This window comes from Pelecanus crispus, chromosome 6 (assembly GCF_030463565.1).
Source record: "Pelecanus crispus isolate bPelCri1 chromosome 6, bPelCri1.pri, whole genome shotgun sequence".
NCBI lineage: Eukaryota > Metazoa > Chordata > Aves > Pelecaniformes > Pelecanidae > Pelecanus > Pelecanus crispus.
In genome coordinates, this window is record NC_134648.1 from 2,942,414 (window position 1) to 2,960,091 (window position 17,678).

Genomic DNA, 17,678 nt, shown 5'->3' on the forward strand with positions numbered 1-17,678 from the left:
GAAGCACATGTTTTAATCAAATGCTGCTTACTGTGCTAAATAAATTATTTTCTCTTCCTTATATATAGAGAACATTATCCTTATATATAGAACATTAGACCATTAAAATCCCCCTGACCTCCCTCAGCTCTAAAAATCTGTGAGAAGAAAGACACGTGAATGTCTTAGAGTCACTGTTAAATCTTCTTTATATTTCCATTGCATTTGAGTGTAACTTTAATCGGAAAAATACCTATTGAAAAGCATAGTTTTCCATAGAATTTTTTTCAGATATTCTGTATAGTATTAGTCATTTTGCTTCCTCTGCTCTGTTACATAGCTCACGATCATGTGCTACTAGAGTTGGCTAATTAAGTTGATACATTTAAAACGAAGACAAAATGCTGTCAAAGATGTGCTTGGTATTTTTTTATTCCGACATATTCTAGCATCTCGAGTTGGCGACACTTTTTCTAGTCATGGGACAGTGGCTGAGAGCTGACTAACTTTACAAGGCAACCAACCAACCAACAAACAGAAATTCCCATTGTACTCCCATCGCTGGCATGGGCTGCACATTCTGCAGTGGATCTTGGGTTGGCCGTGTGGGATTATCAGGGTCAGGGCACAAACGGGTCCGGATGCCAAGGAAGCAGAGTACATAACCACACTTGTTTAGCAGAGAAAGCAGCAGACATTGCAAGTACCCGGCAGGCCAAGAATAAGGAGAGAAATGTTCTGTTCTTAACCCTGCCTTGTCAGTATAGTCTCATTTGTAATAATTTGTAATGAAAAGTCCATCCTACGGATGTTCTCCTGTTATCATCACATTCCGTCCTTTTCCCTTTACTCAGATTCTGCTTTCAAATGTCAAAAACTCTAAAGAATTACCGCCTTACTCCCGCAGTTACTAATCTTAATTTACATCTTCTGGAGGACAAAAAATACACTTATTTTTATCTTGGCAATCCATCCCTTATGTATAGCGATTCCTGGTTGCTTTTTCTGGCAAGATGTAAACTTCTCCCAAATCACAATCTTCGTCTGGTTGTCCGCCCTATAATATATTCATTCTTTCCTGCTGTCATGTATCATTTTTGCGTCTAAATTTTAACAGTCAGTTGTTAAGGCAGAGTACCGGAGCAAATACTCCATGCAGTTAATATGGGCTGAAGAAACACTGTTTATATGCAAACCCAAGAATTTATTGTTGGTATAAAGTGTTAGCTATCCAAACAAATACTTGCAGGTATAATACTAACTTGTCTAGTCCAAATTATTCAACTATTACAGCTCATTCCCAATCATGCAACAGTTGACAAGAATAAAGGAAATATTTTTATTATCCACCCCTTTTTCTGGTGTTACGCTAATCCTTCCAATGTACCTGTGGATCCTAAGCTGTGTGTGGGAGTGGTGTTACAGTGAGCTGTCAAGAGTTTCAAGCTCTTCTCTGTGAGGAGTATGATGCTAAAATTGGTGGTTTCCTCCTGCATTTGCTTCATCACTGTAGCTGGTTTAATTGCACTGGCGATGGCCTGAATCTTGTAAATCATCACGCCGCAATTTCCTCGTGCCCTGCACCTTTAGCTTTTCTTAAGCTCAACAAAAGCCAAGAACTGATTCTTCTTGTTAAGACTTTGCTATTTTAAACTGTTTTTCAGCATTTGTTAGTTTTCCTTTAAAATCTCCTATTTTCTATGGGTTCAGACCCTACCATCCATTACTCCATTTTCGCCTGCTTCAAGATGGTAAAATAAAGGCAGCCATCCTTTCAGTCCATCTCCTCTATTTCTCTATATTACTGGTTTGTCACCAGATGCCTGGGTACTTAGTGATCCCTCATCACCCAGGTCACTTAAGTATTTGCAAGTAGGTTACAGCCAGATCCTGGCAGTCACATAAAGAGCTTTAACATATTTTCTCTGACTTTTGGTGATCTCCACTCATCTAGGCTGTTAAGAATGAATGGCAGCTAGGTCAGAAAACTGAATCAAGGAGCATCTCTTACCTCCCCTCGGATTTTCGGTGATCCTTGGTAGCCTAGGAAGCTGGGTCACAGCTAGACCATGACAGTAAGGAGAAATGGAGATGGGAGTAGTGGAGGTGAAACAAGGAGTCGGAACGCTGAAAAGAAGAAATGCCGTTGGAAGAGCAGGGTGGCCAGCTCTGGTTTTACCCAGTTAATTGTCTTCCAGCAAAGATTGACTCCCTGCTAATGCCAACAGTCGCAGCGGGATGAAGGATGCTAGTGAGTGTATACTGGCAGGCGGTTTTCCCTTGCTGTCTTTATTACAAAGATCTCATTCTTCCCTCTGTGAGACCCATTGAGATCCTGCGTATGGCAAGTGCAGGAGAACCAACCGCTGTTGACAACTGGCAGCTTGTAGCAGGACACGAAAACCTTCATTGCTTAGAGCTGGATGATTCAAGTAGCCTCCCTGACGTCTTATCTTGGGCTGAATCATCTACTGAGGGGAAAAGAAACGGAGCCACAGATTTCAAGTCAGAAGAAGCTTTGAAGGTAATTCCAAGGACTGTTGTATAATTTGTCTGGGAAAATCTGTTAATAAGGTGTTAACATCCCTTATAGCTTCTGGTCCTGCTGAAATCAGAGAAGCCGTATGAGGGGAACAAGACTACAGTTAGCAAGCTCAGCGGTGCTTTTTGGCTATTGTTGAGATCCCTTGAAACAAGTTTCCAAAGGTTTAACTTGTGTAGGAAGATAGACTGGGTTTTTTTTTAATGTGGTGTGTAGGAAAAAGATAACTGATCAGTGCCCCCCCCATCTTCATGATGAAAAGTCAAACTGAAAATATCGATTAAATTTAGGACAATACCATTCTTTTGTGCAATAGATAAACAGAAAGAACAGAAATTGAAATAATTACTGCACCGTTCTGAATATAATGGTTCAATTTAAAAAGATGCTAAACATTTATTAATGTCTTTTATGGTTATGTTTGTGAGATGGTCAGCAGTCAACATACAAAGCAACTTCATTTTTGCTGAGGCCAGGATAGAACCTTTTCTTTCATGGACAACAGTGCAAATGTGTAGAAGCAGGGATGCCTTACTCGATGCATTAGCTGTGGCATTGCTAAAGGGAGGGAAAAAAAAAGATGTTCGATCCAGCGTTTTGCAGGCATAGATTACCAAGCTAGAAAGATGCGATGCAGGAATCAGGTGATGTTCAGAGCAAGAAGGGATGCAGTCTGGTGGGTCTTTGTTTCTATGGTTACATTCAACTGGAATTGCTGTAACTAGGTCAGATTGGAAGGTGTGAATGAAAACAAAGACATTCGGAATGGGTAATGAGAGTTCAGAGAGAAGACTGTTGCTACTAGGGGAAGCAAGAAGGGAGCTGAATGTGGAACCAGGCATTTTAATGTACATTTGTAATGTATATGTATGAAGTCCCACACATCTGTCTGTTCTAGCATCATTCGCTCTTCTGTCGTTATTCAGTAGTCCATTGCATGAAGAATCACCCGCAGACCACCACCACGCAGGCATAGTCTGTGATACGCCTCCGGTGACGCTGTTCCTCCCTCCGGCAGCGCATCCAGGCAGCAGCAGCCAAACGTGGCCGTAGGAACAGAAGAGGCCATGGCAGCTGAAAGGGAGAGGCAGGACAGCTGGAAAAGCAGGAGAGATTTGCAATAGAAAGGGGAAAGGGGAAATGGGAAAAGGGGAAAGAAAACCAAGGGCAGGGAAGAGGAGGCATCCTCAGCCCAGAAGTGAGGTTGTAAAAGTGGTCTAAAAAGAAGCAATGACTTGCACTGCAGAGCCTACGCATCGCTCCTCTGTTGATGGCTTGGGTCCTTGGTCTTTTCTGCTTTCTCCAAATCCTGTCTCTGGTTCCTTATGTATTTTTCCAGGCTGTGTCGTCACCCGGCATCTAACATTGACCACCAAGCCTCTGTCCGTGCCAACTAGCAAGTCATGTAGGACCAGCCACTTGATATGCTGATTCCTTTCCCATGTTTTTTCCCTCCTCGGAGGACGGGCACTTGCTCATGCTGAACTCCGTGACGTTCTTGTCAGCCTGCCCATCTTTCTTGCCCTCCAGCCCATCAACTGTTCCCCCCCAGTTTGATACAACCAGCAGAACTATATAAAGGTGCATTTATCCCATTTCCCTGGTGGGAAGTGAAGGCATTTAAATAGCTCTGGCACCAGCATCGACACCTTTAGGAATGCATCTTGTAACGAGCTACTTCTTGAGCAAGCCAAGATGAAAAAGCATTGGAAGAGGCTGCCCAGAGAGGTGGGGGAGTCCCCATCCCTGGAGGGGTTCAAAAAACGTGCAGAGGTGGCACTTTGGGACATGGTTTAGCCTAGTCTACCCTTAATTAGTTTAGTGTGGACTTGGTAGTGTAGGTTGGTGGTTGGACTGGATGATCTTGGAGGTCTTTTCCAACCTCAACGATTCTATGATTCTCTGATGAGGGCTATAGGGTGGCCTCAAACACGTTCAAAGCGATGTCCTGTGCCTACGGCTGCACCAGCCCTCGATTTATTGCAGCCTGGAGGTGCCCCCCCCGCCCTGCTGCGGGGGCCCGAAGTTTCCCCCCCTCCCCTGATTCCCATCACCGGCCCCCACGCCTGCCGCTGCGCCGCCGCCACCTCCGGCCGCCGCAGCCTCGGGGCTCCCCGGGGCCGCCCGCAGCCGCGGCCCCGCAGCCAGCGCTGCCCGGGGGGCGGGCACGGGGCGAGCGGCGCCCAATGGGAGCGGGGGAATCGAGGGGAGGCGGGGCCGGAGGGCGCGGCGAGCCAATGGGGGGCGGGCTAGCGGGCCGGTTTGCGAGAGGAGGTTGGGAAGCGGGGGGAGACGGGCGGGGAGGGTCCGGCCGGAGCCGAAGGGAGCCGAACCGAACCGAAGGGAGCTGAAGGGAGTCAAAGGGAGCCGAACCGAGGCGAAGGGAGCCGAACCTAACCGAGGCGAAGGGAGCCGAACCGAGGCGAAGGGAGCCGAACCGAACCGAAGGGAGCCGAACCCAAGCATGGAGGAGTCGGAGGCGGGCCGGGCTCTGCGGCGCTTCACCTGGGAGGAGATCGGGCAGCGCAGCGGCCAGGGGCCGGCGCCGCTGGAGCGCTGGCTGGTGATCGAGAGGAAGGTGTACGACATCAGCCACTTCTCCCGCAGGCACCCGGGGGGCTCGCGGGTCATCAGCCACTACGCCGGGCAGGACGCCACGGTGAGGGGCCGCGGCCGGGCTGCTGCGGGGCAGCGCGGGGGGGGGAGGCAGCAGCGGTGCTCGGGGCAGGGGCAGGGGCAGGGGCGTCCTGCCGGCCCCCCGTGCTGCGGGACAGGCACGGCGGCGGGGCAGGGGGGTCCTGCCGGCCCCCCGTGCTGCGGGACAGGCACGGCGGCGGGGCAGGGGCGAGCACCGGGCTCGCTGAGGGGGCGCCAGGTGCGCGGTAATGGCGAACCGGGGGCACCCTTAGCTCGCCTGTGCGGCGATACGTCCCGCACGCACGCTAGTCCTGGCGCCTGGGCGGCTGCTTTTGCAAGGTACCATTTCTGAAGGGATAACTAAAATAGGGCGTCCGCACCCGGCCGTAAATCTGGGGGGAAAACCCAATAATTTTTGCACGCACGCAGTGTGGACTTGGCAGTGTTAGGTGAATGGTTGGACTGGATGATCTTAAAGGTCTTTTCCAACCTCAACGATTCTAGGATTCTAAATAAGAATGCTCCTTTTGCTACGCGTGCCCAGCCACAGGACGGAACCGAATAGGACTCTAAATAAGAATGCTCCTTTTGCTACGCGTGCCCAGCCGCAGGACGGAACCGAATAGGACTCTAAATAAGAATGCTCCTTTTGCTACGCGTGCCCAGCCACAGGACGGAACCGAACAGAAACACCCCAGGTGTTGGTAGCGGCACCGGTGTGTGCACGGGTAGACTTACTTTTCGCAAGTATACGAATGCATTCGGCCTCCTCAAACTTTAAAAACCCAGCACCCAGTTTCCAAGAGGTGGCACTGGTGCAAAATATTACTGAGCGTCGTAGTTCAGTCTTTTTTTTTTAAAAAAAAAAAATCTTTCATGTCTGAATGCCAGGGACTATTGCAAAGCGGAGTGAACGTTCGAATTGGCAGCAGGGCGTGGGGTAATTTTGTCAGTGTGTGTCCTTCCTTCGTCCACTTATGTCTTTCACAAAAGAAAATGCATTTCTCCAAATGTAAATATTTAGACCCAAGGGCAGGCACGGGATGTTGAAGCTACCTCGAGGGTGTTTTTAGTGGACTATGTTTCAGTCCGGTTTTGTCCCTGACCTGAACGGATGGAACTTGTGATCTAGTGCTTTCCTTCACTTCATCATATGCCTATAACGTAAAGCCGAAGGTAATACGTTTATTTGCACACGCTTCAATTTGCACACACTTCAGTTTGCACACACTTCGCGAGGGCGGGATGTGCACACGCATTTTCGAAGCCCCGTGTGCATTGTGTGATCCGAAATGGGTCGGTCACAGTGGCCAGCGCGTAGGGCTGAACACGGTTAGATGGGCAAATTGCAGCCAACTGCATTCTTTAGGCGTTTTCCTCTGTGTCACTGCTGGGTGCAACAGAACCGCTGACCGCTCAGGAACCCGAGCCAAGTAAATCCGAATTTTTCCAATAGTTTTCTCCTGGAAATGAAAAGAATCAGGCTCCTCAAAAACAAAACAAACAAGAAGAAAAAGGAAAGTAAAGAAAGAATGCTTTTAGTTTGCTGAATGCCGCTAGAGCGCTCTGATTTCTGGAGGGTGCAGTTGGGGGTCCCTTAACCTCCTGTTAGGATTGCACTGCCAGGTTTTACAGCCTCCGTGGAAAGGATTGGTCTAAACGTGTGGTGCCATCCTCCTCTGATCTGCCTACATACTCCTCCTATTTTTTTATTTCCTCTTCCAATGAGAAAATGCAAATGTACATTCCCCTCTTCTCTTTCCCTCCTTTTTTCACCTAAGCCTGAGCAGAGAGGATGCTACATCTGAAGTACAGGGGCTAACCCCGAGCTGGCAACATCAGCTGGTTTTTTAACCCCTTTCTTGGCTAGAGGTCTTTTAAAAAGCTAATTTTATTTTAAAAGCATGCAATGATGAGCTAGTAGTGGCGGTGCTGAACAATGCATGGTGCAGGAAGCTTCCAAACTGATGCGCAGTGGGCAAATATTGTCTCAGAAAAGAAAAAGCATCCTTAGGCTGAGGAAGATGGTAAAGTATATGCTAATTTGGAGACAGGGAGAGAAATGTGCAAAAGGAGGTAAATGGGAGATCTTCAGTAGGAAGTAGATGTCAAAATGCCATGTGTGCTCAGGGGATTTGTAGTCTTAAGTATAGTGATAGAATAGTGATAACAATCACTAGTGATTTTTTTCAGCTGGGCTGCCTGGTTGTCATGGAGATTGACATTACATTTAAATGATAAAAGTAGCTGATTTCTCTAACCGGGATCTTTTGAATGGTAAGGAGGAGGAAAAAAAAAAAAAAAAAGGCCTTTTTATGGGACTCTTCAGAAATGTGGAGGGGAACCTGGTGAGGAACAGGAGGCAGGTAGCAAGAAAACAAAAATTTTCTAGGAAGATGTGGCAGGGTGGGCATTGGAGATTGCCAAGGAAGCATGTGTGGAGCAACGTGGGGCTTCTGAGAGATTGGTGTGGGTCACCAGAAGCTGCCATCACCTGTCTGTGTCCTGCTTGTCCCATTATTTTTCCCAGTTCAGCGAGCTGATTCAGTTTTTGTGCTAACATCTTGCCTTTCTCCCTAGTCAGACTTTCATTTCGGGATATGGGGCCTGAGGAAAAATAAGGTGGAACTAAAGACAAAATAGAGCCAGAGGAGTATGTGCTTGAGATGATATATCTTGAGGTTCAACAGGATACGAAATCTTCAGATTCAGAAGTAAGAGAGGAGTGAGCCCATATTTCTTGGTGACCTACACTTAACAGCATCCAGAAAATGATACAGAGAATTCAGCTTCAAATAATCATGGTGTGAAGAAAGCAGTAAGCTTTGTGGCAGTAAAATCTGGTTCAGCCACCTCCATTAGTTGGCTTGCTTTCTGCCGAGTCCAGGGTAACATGAAATACATTTCTTTTGCTGCCACCTGAGTGGTTGTTTTTCTCATCCTGTTCCTATATCTGTATTTCAGGATCCTTTCATAGCATTTCATCTTGATAAGGCACTAGTGAGAAAGTACATGAGCCCACTCTTAATCGGGGAACTGGCACCAGATCAACCCAGCTTTGAGCCCAGCAAGAATGTAAGTATCTCAAAAACTTGGTATTTGGGTTGAAATTGTGCTATTTAACATCTCTTACTGGCAGCCAGAACTCCCTGTACGTGAAGTGATAGTATCTCCTAGAATCACTGTGTTGGTCTGAAGCTTCGCCTTGACTTCATGTCATTATTAGTAGTCTTAGTGAAGATTTGTCTCCAGCTGACCCTCAGCTTTTCCCCATTGCCACAGTAGCTCCTTGAGAGGGGAAACCGAGCTCCTCTTTGGGTTCCTGAGTTACTTTCAGACCAGCAGATACTCTTGGGTCTCCCCACAGAAAAAGCTGGTAGAAGATTTCCGTGAACTCCGTGCAACCGTCGAGAAGATGGGACTTCTCAACCCCAACCGCACCTTTTTCATCCTGTACCTCTGTCACATCTTGGTGTTGGATGTTGCAGCCTGGCTCACCATCTGGTATTTTGGAGCATCCACAGTGCCTTTCCTCGTCTCTGCAGTGCTTCTAGGCACTGTCCAGGTAAGCAGCTAGGCAAAAAGAAGCCCCAGGAACACCAAAAGCCAATCCTTTGAGACTTAGGTTCTCATCGCCATAAGCGCAGGAGAAATCTTATCTTTGTGGACTTCCTAAAATTCTGCTTCTCCCTGGGTTCCACCGAAGGGGCAAAATTACAGTGCCACGACATGCTGCTTTGGTAGAGCAGGCTTTGCCCTGCTTTTTCCTTCCCGTCGTTCGTCAAAGCCCTCCTTATTCCCAGCCTTCTCCATACAATGAGAGCCATGCCGCACTTCTGCGGTCCCTTGTGCCAGAACTCCAAGGCACTGTGCAGGGGCCAAGCCACCATGTTCCCATGGGAACTTGCAGCGAGTTAGAGGAGAGGGCAGAGCGGCTCTCAAAGCCCCAGCTATGTCTCCGGTGGCCAGCTGATCCCCTTGGAATTACAAGTACTCGGAGGAGGCAGCAGCAAGCTGCTCCTTAAAGGAGACTTTGTTGCTGATTTCAGTGCAGTTTTGTAAGAGAATAAATGCTGTTTCTGAGCTCCATGACTTTTTTTTTTTTTTTCCATGATTTTTTTCCTTCTTCATGAAAACAGCTATCTGGGACTAAAAGTCATTAGGCAAAGTCTGGATTGCACTGGTATATAGTAAAAGAGAATTGTTTGGATTGGGTCTTAGTAGTGGAAATGCTCTCGCTATCCAGGGGTGTGTTGCAAGGAGTGTGGGAGTGGAAGAAGAGAAAGCCCTTTGCTGATGCAGGGACTCCTGACTCTTCTTTTTCCCAAGCAGCATGGGGTTTTGGTTTTGGTTTTTTTTTTTTTTTAATTCCAGGCCCAGGCTGGCTGGCTCCAGCATGATTTTGGACACCTTTCAGTCTTCAGCAAGTCCAGATGGAACCACTGGGTGCACAAGTTCGTGATTGGCCATCTGAAGGTGGGCATTCAGTGCTGAGAGGGGCTGCTAGAGCCTTGCCTGGGAAGCTCTGCAGTCAAAACCAATCTCAGTATAAGAAGAAAGCAAGTGCAAGAAACTATTGGGGTGGGAGGACTAAGGGCAGAAGATAAAACTTCTTTACAGCACTCTCTTCTCACCCCTTCCTGCAGGGAGCACCAGCCAGCTGGTGGAATCACCTCCACTTCCAACATCATGCTAAACCCAACTGCTTCCGAAAGGACCCCGACGTTAACATGCACCCCTTATTTTTTGCTTTGGGAAAAACACTCCCTGTAGAGGTGAGACCTGGTGAAGGCTGGGAGGTTACAGCATTAGGTTTCAAATCTGGAAAGCTGCAGAGAGCTTGGAGGCTAGTGACCAGTTGGTTTGGTCAATGAGCTGTCTCAGTTTTTCAGAAGTGTGGAGAAGGTGCAGCTTGGCATTAATGGCCTTTGAAACACAAGAAGAAAAAAAGATCCTGACGCATCACTAGCTTCCATATACTTAATGTTGCAACTGTTGGGGTTTTTTTTTTTTTTTTTAGTTTTTTTCCCTAATACAATCTTCCTATGCGTTGAATTTTTTCCAAATTTATTCTGAAGGTTTAAAAAAACCCACCAAAACTGCTTGTGTAAAATGAGAAGTACATCCAGAAAATGGGTTGAGTTGACCTGCTGTTTTATATACTGCTTTGCCTTCCACTAGTCCCTAATATTCCTTAGTAATACTTCAATACTCTGAGATTTTTATATTCTTAAAATTTCAATAGAAGTTATTTTTGCTGTGTTTTAAAATACGAATGAATTATTTGTCACAATTACAAGTTCGTATTTCTCTGATGAGGGACTTGCAGTTGTATGAAGATAAGATTGCAAGCTGTTCTCTTTACCAAGATCAGCTTTGACTAATTGTAGTGTTTGGGGAAACGAAGCAGCAGATGACAAGCAAGGACTATCTGAAACTCTTAAAATTAGTGATCAGAGAAGCTGTTTTAGTGGCCTCAGTCTGACAGTGGGTGTCAGACCGGGTCCTTTCTGGAGTCCAACTTTATTTCTGGTACAACTCTGAAATTAGAATCATAGAATCGTTTAGGCTGGAAAAGACCTCCAAGATCATCCAGTCCAACCGCCAACCTACACTACCAAGTCCACACTAAATCAATCAAGGGTAGACTAGACTAAACCATGTCCCGAAGTGCCACATCTACCCGTTTTTTGAACACAATTAAGTGAATGGCTTTAGCATTTGCTGGTCCTTTAAAAAAATAGTTACATAAATTCATAGTGTCACCTGGCTTAAATGCTCCGATTTGCATTGAAATTAAGGGAGGGCTGCTATTCGGAATTGGTTTGTACATGTACAGGGATATAATGGAGTTCCTCAAGGATGTCAGTGATGTGATCTGTTATGTTTATACAGTGAAAACTGAAAGATTAGCAGTCTCGGAGGGAGGATAATCATTCACCCCTGTTCCTGTGGACACAGTTTAATGTCTAGATGCTCATTTCTCTGCTTTGGATTTGCTAATTGCAAGTAGGTGGGAGTTCTACACACTGTCACCTTTGTTAATAGTATCATAGGTTTTTCTTTTTTTCTGAAGCTCTATATGGGCAGCAAGCTGTTCTTGGTGCATCATGTGGTTTTCGGTTTAAGTGTTGTTAGGCAACCGTGCCCTCTGTAGGGAAAGAGCTTCCAGTGCACTTTGCTGTCTGTGGTGTGAGGGACTACCCAGCCTCTTGCGCATCCAAGGCAGGGAAGAAAACTTATCCTAGCAGTCACAGACTGAAGTTCCAGGGGATGATGAAGCCAATAGCATGGCGGATGCTGGCATGGTTTGATAGGACATCTCTTTCCAAGGTTAGGAGGTATCTAAGTATGCATTTCTTTGAAAGCGTAGGTAGGAGTGTATGCACAGATGTCTAGCTGTCTTCATGGCCTGAGTAATTCGCTTATTTTAACAGCTTGGTGCACAAAAGAAGAAATTCATGCCTTACAACCACCAGCACAAGTACTTCTTCATCAGTGAGTAACCCTACCCTTTTGCAGCTGTATGGGCAGCATTCACTCAACCCCTTCCCTTTCCAGTCCATCTCGCTGGGATAAAAGGGCACAGTTAATGTCTCTGCAATCTATTTCTCCACTCTAGTTGGTCCCCCAGCTCTGGTGCCTCTTTACTTCCAGTGGTACATATTCTACTTCGTGGTACAGCGGAAACAGTGGGTGGTAAGTCAGCTCCACTTTGCCAATAGTGACTTCTCCTTGTTTCATGGATACCTTTCAGTGCAAGAAGTTACTGGGAGGATCTCTGAGCTGTGTATCTCTGTGGCAAGGGGTGTGGATATAGGATCTGGGAAATAATGTTTGCTGGGGGAGAGAGGGTACCTTCCACCCAGCCCTTCTCCTCTGTAAAAGATCCATTCACCATTGGGTAAGAAAAGATGTTCTCTGGCTCCGTCTGGGGTGTGTGAGTGTCTGGAAGCGTTCCTCCTTCTGCAGAGTTGATGTTCATACAGAACTTGTCCTTCAGGTAGCATAAGAGCCTAGTTTAAGGTAGAAGTGGTCATTCTGACCACTCTTTTTTGTTTTCCCAAACCAATACAATAAAAACTTATGGGCACAGAAAACGGGGAAAAGTAGCAGAAACCGGGGGGTGGTGGTGGAGGAGGATTCAGTGCGCCTCCATTTTGCCAAATGATATATTAAAAATCAGGTAGCTTTCAGGTAGCCTAAAACTGAATCCTCACAGTTCAGTGTGAAGTGGAATAGGGGATGTGTAGCAGACTTTCAGAGTTGTTAGGGAGATTGGTTGTTAGAGGAAAATCTAGGACTTTGAGGAATAGCATGTTTTTTAGAGGCTTTAGAAAAAAATGCAGAAAAAAGATGTCTCTTCTCTGACATGTGGGGGTTAGAGACAAGGCATCTTGCTGTTTTATTCTTGCCTGGGAGGTGGGACAGTCAGGAGAAAATGAGCGTGAGGGAAATAAGAGATTGCAAGAAATGTGAAGAGGAACAAAAAAGGATGAGATGGAGGTAGACCAGAGCTCTATTCTTTTAATTGACTAGGTTTTTGGTTTTCTCACTGCTTGCTTTCTGTTTAGATCCAGAGGAAAATGTGATGCTTTAGAGCATGTCCTCTAGTGTTTCCTCTGTGCTGGGCCAGGATAATTCCTGAGCACAGGAATGGCTGGGGAGTGGCCGTCTGTCAGATTGCTTTGTGATGGGGCTGGGGAGGAAAAATCTCTCAGTAGAAGATATTATGGGAGGTTTTACAGGGAGTGCCACATAGAGTGGATGGTAACTTCGGAAGCCAGTAATTCTTCCTCTTCATTAACCAAGTTTCATCTGTTCACTATACCACAGGACCTGGCCTGGATGCTGACCTTCTACATCCGATTCTTTCTCACCTACTTGCCCTTAATGGGGGTGAAGGGTATCCTGGGGCTTCATCTGTTAGTCAGGTATCATTCAACTTAGAATTCCTCCATTTTCTTTACGCAGTTCCTATCGATCCTTCGTGTCAGTTTTCTTCAGCCTCCTGGTTGTCTTTCTCATCGGCTCCCTATTCTTCTGTCTCCTTTTGGTTGTTGTCTGTCAGGCATGTGTCTTTAGAAGGTAGAAGGTGTCTGTGTAGAAGGTAGAAGGTGTGGGTAGGTCTGATTTGCTGAACCCCAAACATCTGTTTGGGGTTCCCGGTGTTCATTTTATCAAGCAACAACTAGCTTGCATGTGTAGATGTGTTTTGTACTGACTTGTTATGGCATAGGTGTGAGGTCAGTAATGGTTTTGTGTGTATTTGTATGCACAGGTTTATAGAGAGTAACTGGTTTGTCTGGATTACACAAATGAATCATATCCCGATGCACATCGATTATGATAAGAATGTGGACTGGTTCTCTACCCAGGTAAGACCTTCTTTCCAGAGACCTGTGACTTTGAAGGTGAGAAATTGTAGTTCTGGGTATGCAGCGCCCAAGAGAGCTGATCGCAGAAGTGATGGGAACTGAGAGAGGAGAATGTAAGCAGCTTGTCCTCACTGTGTGAAGTGAGTGATTAGTGCAAAGAAAGAAGGTGTGGAAGTGGGATGGAGGCTTCAGATGCTGAGCACAGATGCCTCAAGGAAAATAATTAGAGATACTACAATGCTCTTCAGATAGAGAGCTTTCTGTGCATGAAGGATGCAGATCTTTCTTTTGTGCTCTGTCTTCTTTTAGTTCTGAAGCCATTACACTTTTTTTTAAGTGAGGGAGGTGAAAGTCATGGTTGTTATGGCTTATCTCACTGGGGAAGTCAAGTCTGTTCTCCTAAATTATGTCCCTAACAATCATATATACAGCATGGCCATCTCGTGTTGACTGGAGATAGCTCTTGGAGTTGCTGTATTTAGCCAGAAGGCATGTGATGATGAGGAACTTGTACCTGCTTACTGTTGTGTTTGGCACATGTAAGAGAAGGGGCATTCCTAAAACAACACTTAAATGTTACTGTTTTTTCTCTCAGCTCCAGGCAACCTGTAATGTTCATCAGTCTTTATTCAATGACTGGTTTAGCGGACATCTGAACTTCCAAATCGAGCACCAGTGAGTTGAAACATGGATTGGGGATGTGAGGGAATTTCAAGGAGTGCTAGTTAGACTAGGTCTGAAGTGCCTACAAGGTCCCTGTCTCTCTATCAGCTAATACAAGAACAAAAGATAATGTGGGTAAATTTTGTGTTCTTTATATGGGGGTGGAATCGGAACTCCCAAGAAACTTTTTGGAGCACCAGTGAGCACCAGCACCACTTCAGATATGAGCAGCATGGCACAGGAGTGAGAATTACCAGCCTCCTGGTTAGTACAGATACTGACGGAAGTGACATGAGGGGGACCACTACAGAGCACTAATGGCTATGGGCACAAGGGGAGGTTGAGGCACTCCCAGGCTTAGGCACAGAAGAGGGGCAGGAATTCTGTGGGTGATGGTGGATGCCATTGAATCACCATGTTCTTTTTCCACAGCCTTTTTCCTACAATGCCTCGACACAACTACTGGAAGGTGGCCCCTTTGGTGAAGTCCCTGTGTGCCAAACACGGTATTGAGTACCAGTGCAAGCCATTGCTCACCGCCTTTGCGGACATAGTGCAGTATGTATCAACCTGCTGCATTCCCTAAGTGAAGGGTTTTCCAGTATTACGGAGTGAACAAGCAAGGGATATGGGAAGGGGAGGAGCAGCCAGCTTGGATCACAGAAGTTCTGTGAATAACTGTTGATCGTATAGATGACTATGAAAGGGATTGGAAAACTTCAGCTGGTTTCAGTAGCAGCAGACAGAAAGTGTCAGTAGGAACAACCTAATGGAGAGCTCCTTTTCTTCAGCTCTGAGAGTCAGAGGTCGGTAGGATGCCAGGTCTGGCACCTCTGTCTCAGAGTATGCTCCAGGGAAAGAGGTGTTTGCATAAAGATGAGTTTGAAGTGTCATTCATTCATTCATTCTTTTTTTCTTCCTTTCTTCCACTCCTTGCCTGCCAGATATTTCTTATTCCATTGAAAAGTCATGTGGCTCTCTTCCGCCATGCTTGCTCCTTTTGTTTGCTTTCTAATTGTTTACTTTAGACTTCCAGTCTTTGTCTGATGTATCCCTAGTGGTTTGGTTCTTCTTCATCTTTCCATGGAGCTGTAGTCTACGCTGCCTTGCATCTGAACATCTCTGAGCAACCTGATCTAGTTGAAGATGTCCCTGCTCATTGCAGGAGGGTTGGACTAAATAGCCTTTAAAGGTCCTGTCCAACCCAAACCATTCTATGGTTCTATGATCTCCTTTGCTTAATCTATAGATGGGAGTTCTTCTCACAAGCCTCTGTTCCCTGGACGCTGTATTTCATTGCCTTGTTTCTAAGGAAATGTGGTTCTCTCTTGGCAGCTCTTTGAAAGATTCAGGGGAGCTCTGGCTTGATGCCTATCTACATAAATAAGCAGCAGCGGATCCTTACAGAGGAATTTCCCACCCTTGTTGCCTCCTGTAGTGGTCACCATGAAGATACTGCACTGAGGAGAGCGAGCTGGCTAAGCCAGAGGTGGGGAGGTGGCGTGGCGTAATTCCATCGATGAATGTGATTAATACGATTTTGTAAAAGATGTGTTCTCAATTCTTCTTGTGCTTCTTTCATTCCTCTTCTCTGGTGCTGAGTTGTGGGGAAAAGCTGAATAGAGGAGGTTGTGTTCCACCAAGCTGGAGGCAGCTTTGGGACTGGGAACAGATTCCTTTCTGTCTGCTGATTCTTCATTTCCTGAGTATATAGGAGGGAAGTCTCTTATCTAGCATAGGCTTTTGTGAGATGGTTATGAATGTAGTAAGAAAGTTGAGACGTGAAATCAAAGAACATGGGAGTTAGTGAAATGTGGAAGCAATAAGGAATTGTGTAGGTAAAGTATTTTCAAATACCTCTATGTAATTAACAATGGCAATGGAAGTGCCCAAACCAAGGGGCAGTGGGGAGCACGTGAGAGCCCAAACCAATTTGTATATATGTGGGTGAGGCAGAGAAGGTGCAGACAGCAGTTCTGCAGGAATAGGCATGAGGAAAAAGATCTAATTTGAGTCCTAATTGAGGTAGAGAAACGGGAAAGTGGAGGTGATTCCCCAGGCACGTAGACGTGAGAGCTCAGCATGCCATACTCTGTGGGAATGCTGCCCTCCACATCTCTTCTGTGGTGAAGGCCTCTGGGTTATTTGCCCATTTGTAACCTCCCATGGGGTCTCTGCAAGTGGTTTCCACAGTGCCATACTTCTGAGTGTTATTGAACCTCTTACTGGAAGTCAGAAGAGACAGAAATGTGGCATGTCCATACTCGGGATCCCTACAAGGGTGGCTAAGGAAGCAAAAGGGTAATTGGTCTGTGGTGACCTGAAGCTTCGCTCTTTTTTGAACCTCTGAACTGATGAGTGATCTGTTAAGCAGAGAGAACTCATGACTTCTGGCCCATGGAGCACGAGGTGTTCCTGTCTGAGCTGCAGGCAAATTTAATGAAATTGTAAAAGTGTTAGGGGTTGGGGTACTGTTCAAATGCGTTTAACTTTTCAGTCAGCAGAAGTCAGTGGGCTGCATACCCATAGGCACACGTCAGCCAGTACATTGCTGGTCTTTCTCTATTGGCTGATGTGCCTTCAAAACACACCCCAAGAGTGCATATACTGTGTGATTTATTGGAATGTGAATTAGCCTTACTGCATTTCCTGGTGTCTTTTCATTTACTACACCAACATTACAGATGCCAAATCAGGATATAGTACCTGGCATAGCACTAGTGAAGATGGCTCCATCACCCTGTTACCTCCATGACAGGCGGCTTAGTCTCCAGAAGGGATGGGTTGATTTTGAGGAAGATACGGTGCTTTTTCTGATCAACATCCAAAAAGAGGATAGCTTGTGAGGGAATGGAAGAAATGCATCTTCCCAGGCCAAGAGTGTTGTTAAGCACAGAATAAAATTGTAATGGAAATAATAATATAATCATGAAATTGTTGATACCTGTTGATAAAGACCATGAAGAAAACGGGCCTTAGTTACTCTCACCTTGTTTTTTCCTGCTCCATTTCTTTCCCTCTTATTATTAGAACTGTTGATGGAGGAAAGTCTAATAATAAAATTCCTTATCTTACCAATTCTTGTTGTCATCAGAGTAAAATATGTCTGTACCAGGGTCTGCACTCTAAGACGTGGAACAAATGCTTGTCCACAGCTGCAGAGAGAGAACTGTCGTAAACCTCAGCATTTGTATTTTGGAGGAAGGGTAATCAGCTTGTGTGGAGTATGCGGTATAAACAGGTAATCAAAATTAGTCCTACCAAAGCAAAACCATACACCCGTTCTTCCTCCAGAATGAGGAGGAAAGGAAGAAAAGATCTGCCTCTGAGTTCTGGAAGTTGCATTACTTTATGTGTAGGAAGGTACGTGTGTTTGGTGAAATCAAGAGCTGTTCTGTAAGGACTTAAATTCAACAGGCTATCAGCTCTCAGATGAAACTTCAGTGGCACTGTCAAAAGCTCCCTCTGACCTTGGAGTG

At 45.9% G+C, this 17,678-nt stretch overlaps 1 protein-coding gene across 1 annotated transcript; it reads left to right on the forward strand.

Annotated features, from left to right (window-relative positions):
- Positions 1-4,985: 4,985 nt before the first annotated feature.
- Positions 4,986-16,895, forward strand: LOC104036418 (acyl-CoA (8-3)-desaturase). Its single transcript, XM_075712563.1, has 12 exons — positions 4,986-5,180; positions 8,123-8,233; positions 8,526-8,723; positions 9,533-9,634; positions 9,805-9,933; positions 11,596-11,656; positions 11,781-11,857; positions 12,995-13,092; positions 13,440-13,536; positions 14,132-14,211; positions 14,632-14,757; positions 15,535-16,895. The coding sequence occupies exons 1-12, from the start codon at positions 4,986-4,988 to the stop codon at positions 15,584-15,586; spliced, it is 1,326 nt and encodes a 441-aa protein (XP_075568678.1). The 3' UTR covers positions 15,587-16,895.
- The last annotated feature ends 783 nt before the right edge of the window (positions 16,896-17,678 follow it).